We start from the raw sequence: 11,334 nt of genomic DNA, 5'->3' as shown, positions 1-11,334 counted from the left end.
GGTTCTTGCGGGTGCGGCACTTTAGAGCGGTGGGAATAGCCATGGGTAGGAACGACGAAGGAAAAAGGTAGAGTGGGATGAAGTGGCACTGTTCCGGAGATCGTAACTTTGCTTCTAGCCAACGAATTTATTCGTAAAACCCACCAATCGCATCTTTAAGCGGAGCGCCTTACTGTTAGCCAATTAATGAACCTTCATACGATGATTTGAGCTTAAAAATGAAACTTTTGGACAAACTGCCTTATATTTTCGGACGGAGGAAGTAGCAATTACTGTAAGGTAAGCTGCTTTAACCTTCTCCCTGTTTACGTATATATTTGGATGTTTTGTGATTGACAAGTATTTACAGTAACTTAAAGATGATCCATCGGTTATTAAGCGTGAGTTTGATTGATTTACACCGGATTGATTGATTGGCACGCTGCAGCAATTACCGTATAGTTAGCAGCCGGCGACGAGACCCCCCCCCCCCCTAATGCCGTGTTTTACATGGGAAGCTTTGGATTTTCATTCTAGTTTACTGTTGCTATTGCTGCAGTCATAGCAACAAAATGTAAAAGGTTCCTGTCAAGTATAGACAAGGTCTACTTACAGTAAGAATAAACTTCCACCGGTAATCTTCTGATACTACGCTCAACAAGCAGAGATGGAAAGTCGACGTGGCCTCAAGGAATACAGAAACGCGCTACAGCGACAAGGTAGGCTAATGACTATTGCCCATTAGCCTACCTCATCGAAGGAAAAGAATATTAAATCTGTTGCTCTGACACTGACACATCTGTTGCCTCATATTTTATAGAATACCTATTGCTCATGCCAACCACCTGTTAGTGGGCTTGAAAAACTGTTAGTTATATGGTAAACAGAAATTCAATACTGAAATACTGTTATCTTTTTACCCATCAAATACGTGTTGCTATTTACAGACTACTAGAGTCCTATGAAGGAGTTTCAATCAGGTCACACTTTCACCGGACATAAGAACAGGCAGTGCAGTGTGAAGCTGATCCCATGGAGCTGCTGGTGTTCTCCCCAAGCGAGACGGTGAAGAAACGGATGTGCTGGAGTATGCAGACGATGCCACCAAGTCAGAGAACGAGGACATGCTGAGCGGGACTGTTTCGGTAGAAGATTTGGACGATGACTATACAACAGACTCATAGAAGACATGCACGTCGCTGCCACTAGCTCGGGCGAAGACATGGACGTCGCATCTTCCGCCTACGAGAACACTTCTACTACAGACAATGGCACTGCATGCTCTGCGTTGTATTCTAATAGTGGTAGTTCTGGAGTGGTTGCCGCGGTAGACGGTGGTCAAGATTCTGATTCATCTTTGGTGTATGAAAATGCGGCTGATGGAACTGGTCTGTTTAGCATACCCACTGTTGCTAATCAGAACAAAGTCCAATACATCAGTGTCGGTAATTTCGATACAGAGGAGATGGGAGAGCGGAGCTTGGACCAGCTGAATCATTCTATTTACAGCTATAAGACGCGATACATGTCAACGTTTCGTGTTGGAAAGGCGTTTAAGTGCCGCTTACACAAAGGTTGTCATCAACGAATTAAGTTAATCTCCCATCATGCTGGTGAAGCTGGGAACAAATTCCAGATTCTACAGGAAGGAGAACATGATGGAACTGTAGTTAATTTCACAACTAAGGGCATATCACCGATTTTAAAACCCGAAGTGGATGTTCTGCTAAAGCTCGGTATGGCCGCAGGTTGGGTGAGGAACATGCTGCTTTTTAAGTATTCGAGAGATCCTACCATGCTCAAGCTCGTGCCGGAAACGAAGAAAATGGAATGCAGGACAAGTTTTTTGAAGCGACTGGCGGCTGATGGATGGGAGATCAGTGAATTCATGGCATTAGAAGAACTGGACAGCGGTAAAGTTATGTCAAACGGACGGCACATACAAAATCCATTTCGGTGGTTGGACCCTAGTAGACTGCGGAGGAATCTCTGTGGATCGACCGGGTACGGGATATGTACAGCGAATTCGCTACAGCACATGACTGTATACCGACGGGCTCTCACGCAGATCAATCCGCTGATACCAAAATCAAAGTGGCGCTTTAATGAGGTACGCCATGGTGTTAAACTGTATTCCATTCCAATTTTCTAAATATATATATCGTTTTGGATATGGACAGATACGCTCAATCCGGAATGTGTTCCGTTCTACCTGCATTTTTTTAGCATACAGATTGGGTGTGCTCCCACGTCGTTACTTCCCTCGACTTGCTAAATAAGCTTCAAAATTGGATTAGACTTGCATAAGATCCCGATGCGAGGGTTGCCTGGTCGGCCGAGAGCATGCCAGAGAGGACCGATACGTGATTCAGACCCCAATGATGTCGATCGACTCATCCAACCGTTCACAAGGACCCCTGGGAGGCCTTTAAAGTGGCCTGTTGTCCAAGAATTTGATATCGAAGTTGAAGGAAAAACATACAAGGAGCATCGAGTTGGTCAAGTTTCAGGATGCGGATTGGCTTCGACAGAAGGGGTGTATGTGTGGAGCATAGTCTTCATCCATAGAGAGTCATTGGAATATAAAGTCGAGGAACTGGCCCATGCAGTTCGGCGTGCATAACTCTTGACTCCAGCATTGCATTGTTGCATACATCACCGCTTATTTTAACGAACAGAAATGCCAAATGTACGCACTGACTTCGCTGTTGCCTCTCTAAGCACTGACTTTCTGTTAGTAACAAAGCGAAACAGATTTTCCCTCGGGATCTGTAGGTAACATATGTGTCAGTATTTGAACAACAGTAATTATATAGCCCCCGTCGTCGTTGTATCCCGTGTTTTTCTCAATTTAACATTCTCCCCCATAAGCTCTCTCTCTCTCTCCGTCATAATGTCTGTTGATGTGGTTACAACCTAGCCTATACTGAGAAACTCACTACAAAAGTCTTCGCTGAACGTTGTCGTAAACCAAAACGAAAAATACTTGGATATCTCTATCTCGTGGAATTCATTTGCTTACAGGATGAGCTTGAACTCTATCTGGAACAAACGCGCAACAACGGCGTAAATTTACAGGAAACCACGCAGAGCATCCGTCGCTACTCGTTCTTATTAAATGGTTTGTCGAAACAACCGACAGAGGTATATTCTTTAAGGAGATAACCTATATTCTCTAATTAAGAGAACAAATAAATCGCAAACATTTAGTTCGTGTGCTGCAAAACCTACAGGTCTGTGGAATACACATTCATCTTAATAAATTACTTTCGTTTTCCGTAATTTACCGATGATGCTGCACTTGGCTGCCATGTGCAGCATTCACGTTCTTTGCATGAGTTGTGCAACGGGTATGAAATGCCAAGGTACGGCATACTTGATTAAATTAAGGACCTCGCTTCCGATACGAGAGTCATGTCAGCGGGGACCCGATATAATGGGTACGCCTACTCTGTGGCAAATCTTATATAAAGTAGTATCAAACTCAACAGGAATTAATTGCAAGGTTACAGTATCTCGAGTAATTTTGGGCTCCAAGGTATAAAATGTTACAGTAGTTTTGGGTTAGAATGCCTCGCCTCCTAAAACTCTGGATATGTGGCGATGGCATGGATTGTATATCGACGTCAGCTCCTCCAACCCGTAATATGGTTGAGTCATATCCAACTTCAAGCACATGTTCGTCCTGCAGCAAGATGATGTTCAACAGGTGTTCTCCTTGGACTGCCATGGAGGCAGGAGAGAGTGCTGGCAAAGTAGTCAGGCCAGGTTACTTTGCAATTTGTTTCTCACAATACAAGTAGGCATTTGCTGGGCGGTCCAGCTCCCAATCTTTGTTATACACGTCACAGATACAAAATCCAGATAGGAAAACAAAGCAAATATTACCTGTGTTGTCGTGCTCGGTGCTATAGCATAGAGAGTTGAGTGTAAAAGCCTATCGCAGCCTAAAATATATGTCAGTGAATCCCAACCATGTAATTGGAAAGTTCGTTTAGAAATCTTGGCAAAACTATCTGTTGGAGCGACAACCAATCATTCTGAAATGTTTTTGCTTGTTTCGAATTGACGTTTGAAGGAGCTGCTGAACCATCTGTGCCAGAATGGATGCTGCGGCTATGAGGTGCAGAAGATGAGGCAGCAAAGGGCGTTCCCGTCTTGAAACTTATGGCTTCGGGCGAAACACGACATTGTACAAATAGTCAGGCCTCCCCACTTCAGCATATAACATTTAAATACATTTTGATATTCACAAGGGAATTTTTATTCAGAGGTATCACCTATATTTTGATATATTTTTGCCATTTTATGAAAAACTATAGTATCAATATCTACCAACCATAAGGTCTGGCTGAGAATCCGCGGATCTCTCGAACTTGTTGCTAGCTCCAGCCTTCTCTCACTTGCGCATTTTCTCTATTCAGCACTCTTCCAACAACGGCCACCATGAAGTTTTCAAATAGGGATCTCTATTCTTTGATCTTCACTGAGCTCGCACTTAACCAGGCCCGCTCAACACATGTCAAATGGTATGCAAGAGCGGTAATGGCTACACTAATCAAGTCCATCACCTCCTGAAGCGTCATCCTGCCAACCGCAAGGGCAACCGCATTGGGCTCACGCTGCCAGACCAGCGGTGTAATGGGCTCACTGCGTACCCACTACTTCGGCTTACACGTTAGCGCACGTGTATGAGGAAGCGTAGTTTGCTTAACTTAGATTAACTATACTTACGTCTCGTAAGTATATAATTACTTAAGTAAGAAATGCAAAAGCCGATTTACCGTAAAATTGAGAACTGCTATTTATGTTTATGTTTTGGGTTTGGGTTTCCTCCTAAAGTGATATCCTAAATGAAAGGTATTTGCCAACGAGTGGTTGGCAGAATCCTGTTAAGCTAATTGGTTGAAAGAGGTCGCCTTTCAACCAATAGGAAGTCTAAATGCACACATCCAGTGGTTGTCGAATGTAACCATTGGTGTATCTCCCACCAACGTGAAACCCATTGTCGTAATCAAGTGGCTACATGTAGCCACTTGCGTGTAACCCCGTTACAAGCGGCCTAGTGACGTGCTCCACTGGATTGAGTGGACTGTATGCCCGTGAGTTTCAGCAAGCGTCCTCTCGTTCGTAGTAACGCTAAGATGGAGCCGAATTTGGCTGCAACGCTGCAGAAGTACATTGATCATCTCTATACCTACGTTCGAGACCACATTGCTCTCAAGCTTACTGAGGAGTTTGGGGTGCTGCTCGATGGGTGGTCTAGTGGTGGCCGTCACTTCATTGCCATCGTGGCGGTTTTTCATGACCCAATGGTCTTGCAACCAACGGAGCGGAATCCTAACAAGTCGCCGTTTTCAGCTGGCTGTGAACGACATTTTGGCCAATGAAGACACGCTATTGGCCAAAATGCATGGGCTGTTTGATTTCAACGAAGTCACGAAGGCTTTGCAGGACCCCATATCGACGCTAGTAGGGGTACGGCGCGCGTTTGACTGGGTCTCGCGCCAATACTCGGCAATGAGGGGAAGGTTGGCGTTTGATTCCGCGGTAGTCAACTACCCGGCGTTGGAGACTGACATCACCAAAATCATTACTGATGGCTGCCTGGCTACGCTTGAGCAAGAGGCCTGCAAAAGTTTCAAGGCCTCACCTGCTGCACCACCAACTGATGAGACGACATGCTCGATTTTGGGCCCGTCTTTCAGAAAGCGACCCCAGCGCGTACTACTTACATATCTGTGTCGTGGATACCTCCTACGTCTAATGAGTGTGAGAGATTTTTTTTAATCTCAGGCGAAGCTGGTGTACACGGACATGCGTAAAAACATGGATGTTAACACGCTGGAAGTGTTGATGTTTCTGTCCTACAATAGAGATGCGTGGGATGTAGGTAGTGTCAACTAGAGACTGGATAATTGAATGAATATTTCATTGCTTTGTGAGGACTAAATATATTTGACATTGCTTATTGGGGAGCCCTGAAAATAGTGGGTGCTTCCTCAAGCCCATTTATTTGTTCTAGGTGTGCTCGTCCCTGTTATGGTGCAATTACGTGGTGATAGTGCCGCACGGAGAAACAGAGTACGACCACATTCTGATCCGGTTGTCATTTTAAGGTAAAGCTCAGCGCCAGTTGATTGAAGAAAACTTTAGTTTCTGAAATTACTCGAGTTTCTGGAAAAACAGTGGTCAAGAAAAGGGTCATTGTTACAGAATTTGTCAGTAATGGAACCTATCAGTTTGCTTATTACAGGACACAGTGTCCTGGATTTTCCAAATTGAGAAAGTTATTATCAGTGAAGTAATAGGTATTCACTATACCGAGGAGACAATTACCGATTTCAACCGATACTGTAGGAGTTTCTCATGTGGGACTTGCATACAAAACCGAAACAACTACTCGCGGACGTCCTGATCTAGCCTTTTTACGCTATCTATTTGTATGGCAGTGAAAATATGTGTTATTGCTGACATTTTCAAGTACCTGCTGGTCACAGGCCATCCTATATGATAATGTAAAAATGTCGAGCGAGTCGATGCGACTTGGGCTGCAAGTGTGGAATAACGAACTGCAAGTAATATTAGAGCACTTATGTAGTGGCCATTTGGCGCCATTGCCATACAAACGCGGTGAATCTGTCAGGAATACTTAGCTATTGTCTTGATTGTGCAAGTACTATTCTAATGAAAAATGCTTTTAGTATGGGAGGTAGATTTTGTCGAGTTTCCAACAACGCTAATTAAAAGGTTGTCGATACGCATATTGAAGGAGTCCACACTATGATAGCAAATGCCAACTTATAACTATTCGTTATGCATATGTGAGCAGAGTTCGGAAACAGTAAATACAATAAAATGGTAGTAAATAACTATTCATTTTATTTTTACACGTTTGAGACGTTAAGTGATTCTTCAACGGCGACTTCTACAAATGATGACGTTCTCTGATAGTCAAGTCAAGCTATCGTCGGAGTCCAGCACCGGCAGAGCAGTAAGTAGTCGTTTTTCGATTCAACAACATCCAAGCACCTCTAATTTTCAATCCTTTGGACCAATAAACTTCTGTGACCAACCAGCAACCATGAAGATCGCCACGGTGTTGATATTTGGTGTGGGTGTGCTCGCATCCGTGGCAATGGGCCAGGTTGGCGTTAAAGCGGACGATCTGACGTCATCGTTGGTCTCCGCCAAGTCGACAACAGGCGAAATAGCAGTAGATCTACCGATCCACACGAGGACTACGATAGCAAGAAGGAGAAGGATTGCGGTGATCTCATTAAAAAGCACGACGACTGTGACTATGACTATGGCAAGCGCCATGATGGCTACGGCTACGGTAGTTGGCTCCCTAAAAAATTATGGTAACGACTACAATGACTACAATTTCGTCAAGAATTTCGGCTGCAGCTATGACAGAGGTTGCTGTGAGTACGGAAAACTATTACAACAAGCACGAGGGTTATGACCACGACGACTATGACTGCAAGGGTTATGGCAGTGGCTACAGCTACGGCTACAAGAGCTACGGCGATGACTGCATCGTCCTACGGTAAGGACGATGGTTATGTCTATGGTTCTGGATACTACCCGGGCCACTACTCGTCGTATGCTATGGCTATCCTAGCTACGGCTACGGCTAACCCCGATTACGGCCATGATTACCCGGGCTAATTTGACTATGAGTCTGGCTATTCCGATGACGGTGCTGATGATCGTAGGAAGGATTCTGCGACCGAGAACACAGATGCTGCCACCACCGAGAATGGAAGCAAGACGATGTCGAAGACCAAGTCGTCGAAGGAGGCCAAGTCGAGCGCCACCAACAAGCCGAAGCACAAGTGAAGAGCATGAAGTACTCTACAAAGGAATCGACGGACGAAACACGATACAAGCCTGTATAGGGTGTGTAGCGTAGATAAATAAAATTGCAGCTGTAACACATACAAAGCCAACGACTGAGATCATTTTTTTGTGTTGAAGTGATCAGACTCAGATTTCGATAAATCTGAATCTTCGGTTAGGGGATTCAAAAGTAATCCGCACCAATCAAACCCTTGAAGGTTGCTGGAGCTGTTGGGGCGAGGGCAAATTTTCCTAATGTCGAAGTCTGTACTATAGATAGTTCAGTAGATATGAGCGAGCCCACGGCTCTCCCAGCTCATTCTTCGATTCGCTGCGTAGAAAGCTAACCCGCTATGCCACGCCCTTGTATGGCAAATAACTGGTTCTCTGGTTTTTACTGTAGGCTACAGTAGGGGAAATCAACCGATTAGCCACGGAAGGGCTCCGTAACCCCGCCATCATAGCTGACGACCTCGCAGGCGTGAATAGAAACAAGCTGTTGATGTATCTGCTGCTAGCAAGCTGCAGCAAGGATTCTGTAGACGCTGGACTGCTTCCATCGTTCGGACATTTACAGTTGTGCCTGATTTGCGTTGAGGTGATCTGAGGTGGGTCGTAACATCGTGTATAGCATTCATCATTCAACTCGATAAGACGTCCACGAGTTCAACGACATGGATTGAAACCTCACCTACTTGAGTGTTTCCACTACAGGATCTACAACAAGCAACAGCAACAACGCGGAGGTCACTGAATCAACCGACGCACCCACACCTATGGCTAACAGGACAATGCCAGCACCAGTGCCTACGAGTGAAGCGAGTTAGTTAAGAGGGAGGTTTGGCAAACTGATGTAATTGAATGTGATACGCGAGTGACTCGTTGTGTTACTGCTGAGACGGCAAACCAAAATTTTCTGTCTACTTCCTCCCATCAAACCCAAAGCAACGCATGAACGAATTCAATCTCTTATCACAATGCAATTGTGTTAACAGTAACAATACAATCAAAGACACTCAATTACATCAGTTGACCAACCTAATTTTAACTAGCACAGCTTGCGCAACCTCCTCGCTCGCACTACTAGATAAGCAAACGCCGACACCTGTAAGGCTGACAGCAACTACTACGGTCACCGTAGCCGTCCATACGCTCGCTTCATGTCGACTGCGCCAACTGGGCTGAACAACGGTTTGTAGCGGAGGCGTGTGGATCTATGACTTCAGGTGCCATACCACTAGTCGAAAGTACGTTCGGTGGCCCGTGACCAGATCTACAAGGAAGTGTGGAGTCCACTGCTGAATCAGTTACGAATCCAAGCTCCACGATCACCCCGTCCCCCGACCCACCACGACAACCATTTCGATACATTGCCTATAGAAAGAAACTTGCGTAGACTTTCGAGGAGCCTGTGAATGATCAGTTAGAGAGAAGACGTGCGAGTATGTCGGGTAATATACAGCGAAAAAGGGAACGTTTGTACAACTCAGTTTGAAATTTATCCGAAACTACTAACTAGAAACCCGTATTAATCAGATTTTGGTAGATTATTGAAACGGAGCAGGGCATTCTCGATATATGAGGCCAGCTTTTCTGTGTTTGGATTGCACTTTGCCATTTTGACCATCTGTGACAGATCATTCTCGTCGTAGTATTTCAAAAGCGTCTTGGCCATGTGATTGTGGAAATACCATTCTTCAAACATAATCATGTATCGAATCCACGTGTCCAACCAAGGACCGGTGAATAGTGATGATCCTGCTCGGTCAAGGTTGAGGATCGTGAAGATTTGGTCCGCCGACCTATAAGAGACGCCATACCAGTTTTTAAACAGCTCGAACTCCACGATTTTAGCAATCTCCTTCGTTTTTGAGATTTTCGAGGCTGATGCGATCATATTTACCAACGATTTGTCATCATGGTTTTACGCAAATCAGGAAACTCTTCGTAGAAGTCATCGAGGTAGTGAATCCATTTGGCGAATTCAGGGCTTATCAGTAAGTTGTGTCCCTTATCGGTGAGTCCCATCATAGCGAAAAACTGTTCTGGAGCTTTGTCAGACACAGGTCTCAAGTCGTCGGGGTCTATACCCGTAGCCGCCAACATCATCCTTATCGTCGTTTCCTTGCCGTAATTATCCCGATTAAAAGCAATTAAATATTTTCCCCACGTGGTCACCAGCGGATTTCTAAAGAGCTTATTTCCATCTTGGTCAAGACGTAACACCACGTCGAAGATGTACTCCGGACTCCAGCCTTTCTGCATCCAGCTTTGCAATAATTCGTTCTTCAGTACCTTGGCATCGCCCGCAGTATCTTTCGCCTTCGCGGCCTCATCCAGCATTTTTATTACTTTTAATTCTCCATAATTCGCCGCCAATGTTCCAATCAGTGTAGCCTTATATTTGGGATTCACCGCATTGTACTCCTTCATGTAGTTAATCCAAGTCTTGAGCTGAGTATTACTCAGCACATGATTCTCCATCTGATCCAGTTTGAGTCGCTTGAATAAATTATCTGGGGTCTCTTTCGTCATCCATTTCTGCTCTGTCTCCAGTAGCTTTACCAGTTTCGCCGATTGAGGGACATCCTTGGCCGACTCCATCATTTTTGCTAACGCTTCGCTGTCGTAATGTTTAGCCAAAACTGATATTAAGGTCGTTTTCTTGTCGGGATGTACCTTGTTAAGATCTTCCACGTATTTTACCCACTTCATGAACTGTGGATGATCGAACAGCTTTTCGCCTGCCTTGTCCAGCGACAAGAGCTGAAAGACATCTCCAGGGGGCTTCCGAGTATCCAGCCAGTACTGGATTTGTTCTTTGTGAAGTTTAGCTGCGTTATTGGCGGTACTCGGAGCCTTCATTGCCTCGAACAACATTTTCGTCAACGTCTCATCGTCATAGTAATGTGCCATGACCGCATATTTCGATATCGACAGGTTGTCCGAATTCAAATCATCCACATATTTTATCCACGTTGCAAACCGCGGATTTTGTAGCAATTTGTCACCGGCCTTGTCAAGTACCAAGGCCTGAAGACTTCTCCAGGGTGTGTTTGAGTATCCAACCAATGCTGGAATTGTTCGTCGTGAAACTTGCCTGCCATATTTGCTGTGTTCGGTGTCTCCATTGCTTTGAACAACATCTTCGTCAACGCCTCGTCACCATAGTAGCTCGTCATGACCGAAATTCTCGAAATCGGCGTATTGTTAGCATTAAAATCATCCACGTACTTCAACCACATTGTAAGCTGCGGATTTTCGAACAGATTTTCACCAGCCCTGTTGAGTGCCAAGAACTTGAAGACATCTCCAGGGGCCTTTCTAGTGCTCAACCAACGCACTATTTGCTCTTCGTGAAATGTAGATGCCATACTTGCCGTACTTGGGGTCTTCATTGCGTCGAACAGCAGCTTTGTCAACGCTTCGTCGCCGTAATAGTGCGCCATGACGGCAACTCTCGCTACCGGCTTGTTTTCTGAGTTAACATCGTCCACGTACTTCAACCAC

At 45.0% G+C, this 11,334-nt stretch overlaps 5 protein-coding genes across 5 annotated transcripts in view; 4 read left to right on the top strand and 1 right to left on the bottom strand.

Annotated features, from left to right (window-relative positions):
* Positions 1–1,168: 1,168 nt before the first annotated feature.
* PPTG_03284 (hypothetical protein) lies at positions 1,169–2,131 on the top strand (the record flags this gene model as incomplete). The annotated part of the gene is made up of 1 exon (XM_008895960.1): positions 1,169–2,131. The coding sequence occupies one exon, from the start codon at positions 1,169–1,171 to the stop codon at positions 2,129–2,131; it is 963 nt and encodes a 320-aa protein (XP_008894208.1).
* A 2,992-nt stretch (positions 2,132–5,123) lies between these two features.
* On the top strand, positions 5,124–5,369 carry PPTG_21261 (hypothetical protein; the record flags this gene model as incomplete). The annotated part of the gene is made up of 1 exon (XM_008896514.1): positions 5,124–5,369. One exon carries the CDS (start codon positions 5,124–5,126, stop codon positions 5,367–5,369), a length of 246 nt encoding a protein of 81 aa, XP_008894762.1.
* A 19-nt stretch (positions 5,370–5,388) lies between these two features.
* PPTG_21260 (hypothetical protein) lies at positions 5,389–5,886 on the top strand (the record flags this gene model as incomplete). The annotated part of the gene is made up of 2 exons (XM_008896513.1): positions 5,389–5,703; positions 5,776–5,886. 2 exons carry the CDS (start codon positions 5,389–5,391, stop codon positions 5,884–5,886), a joined length of 426 nt encoding a protein of 141 aa, XP_008894761.1.
* A 1,177-nt stretch (positions 5,887–7,063) lies between these two features.
* PPTG_03282 (hypothetical protein) lies at positions 7,064–7,824 on the top strand (the record flags this gene model as incomplete). The annotated part of the gene is made up of 4 exons (XM_008895959.1): positions 7,064–7,158; positions 7,230–7,318; positions 7,390–7,531; positions 7,701–7,824. The coding sequence occupies 4 exons, from the start codon at positions 7,064–7,066 to the stop codon at positions 7,822–7,824; spliced, it is 450 nt and encodes a 149-aa protein (XP_008894207.1).
* A 1,528-nt stretch (positions 7,825–9,352) lies between these two features.
* PPTG_03281 (hypothetical protein) overlaps positions 9,353–11,334 on the bottom strand; it is a gene marked incomplete at both ends in the record, with an annotated part of 2,616 nt that continues 634 nt past the window's right edge. Inside the window, 3 exons of the mRNA XM_008895958.1 lie at positions 9,353–9,626; positions 9,728–10,982; positions 11,169–11,302. Of these exons, the coding sequence (XP_008894206.1) occupies positions 9,353–9,626; positions 9,728–10,982; positions 11,169–11,302 (1,663 nt within the window). The remainder of the gene's footprint in view (positions 9,627–9,727; positions 10,983–11,168; positions 11,303–11,334) is intronic.

The sequence above is a fragment of the Phytophthora parasitica genome, assembly GCF_000247585.1.
Source record: "Phytophthora parasitica INRA-310 unplaced genomic scaffold supercont2.4, whole genome shotgun sequence".
Classification (NCBI taxonomy): Eukaryota; Oomycota; class Peronosporomycetes; order Peronosporales; family Peronosporaceae; genus Phytophthora; species Phytophthora nicotianae.
The sequence above is the reverse complement of the archived record's forward strand: the minus strand, read 5'-3'. Positions and strand labels throughout refer to the sequence as shown.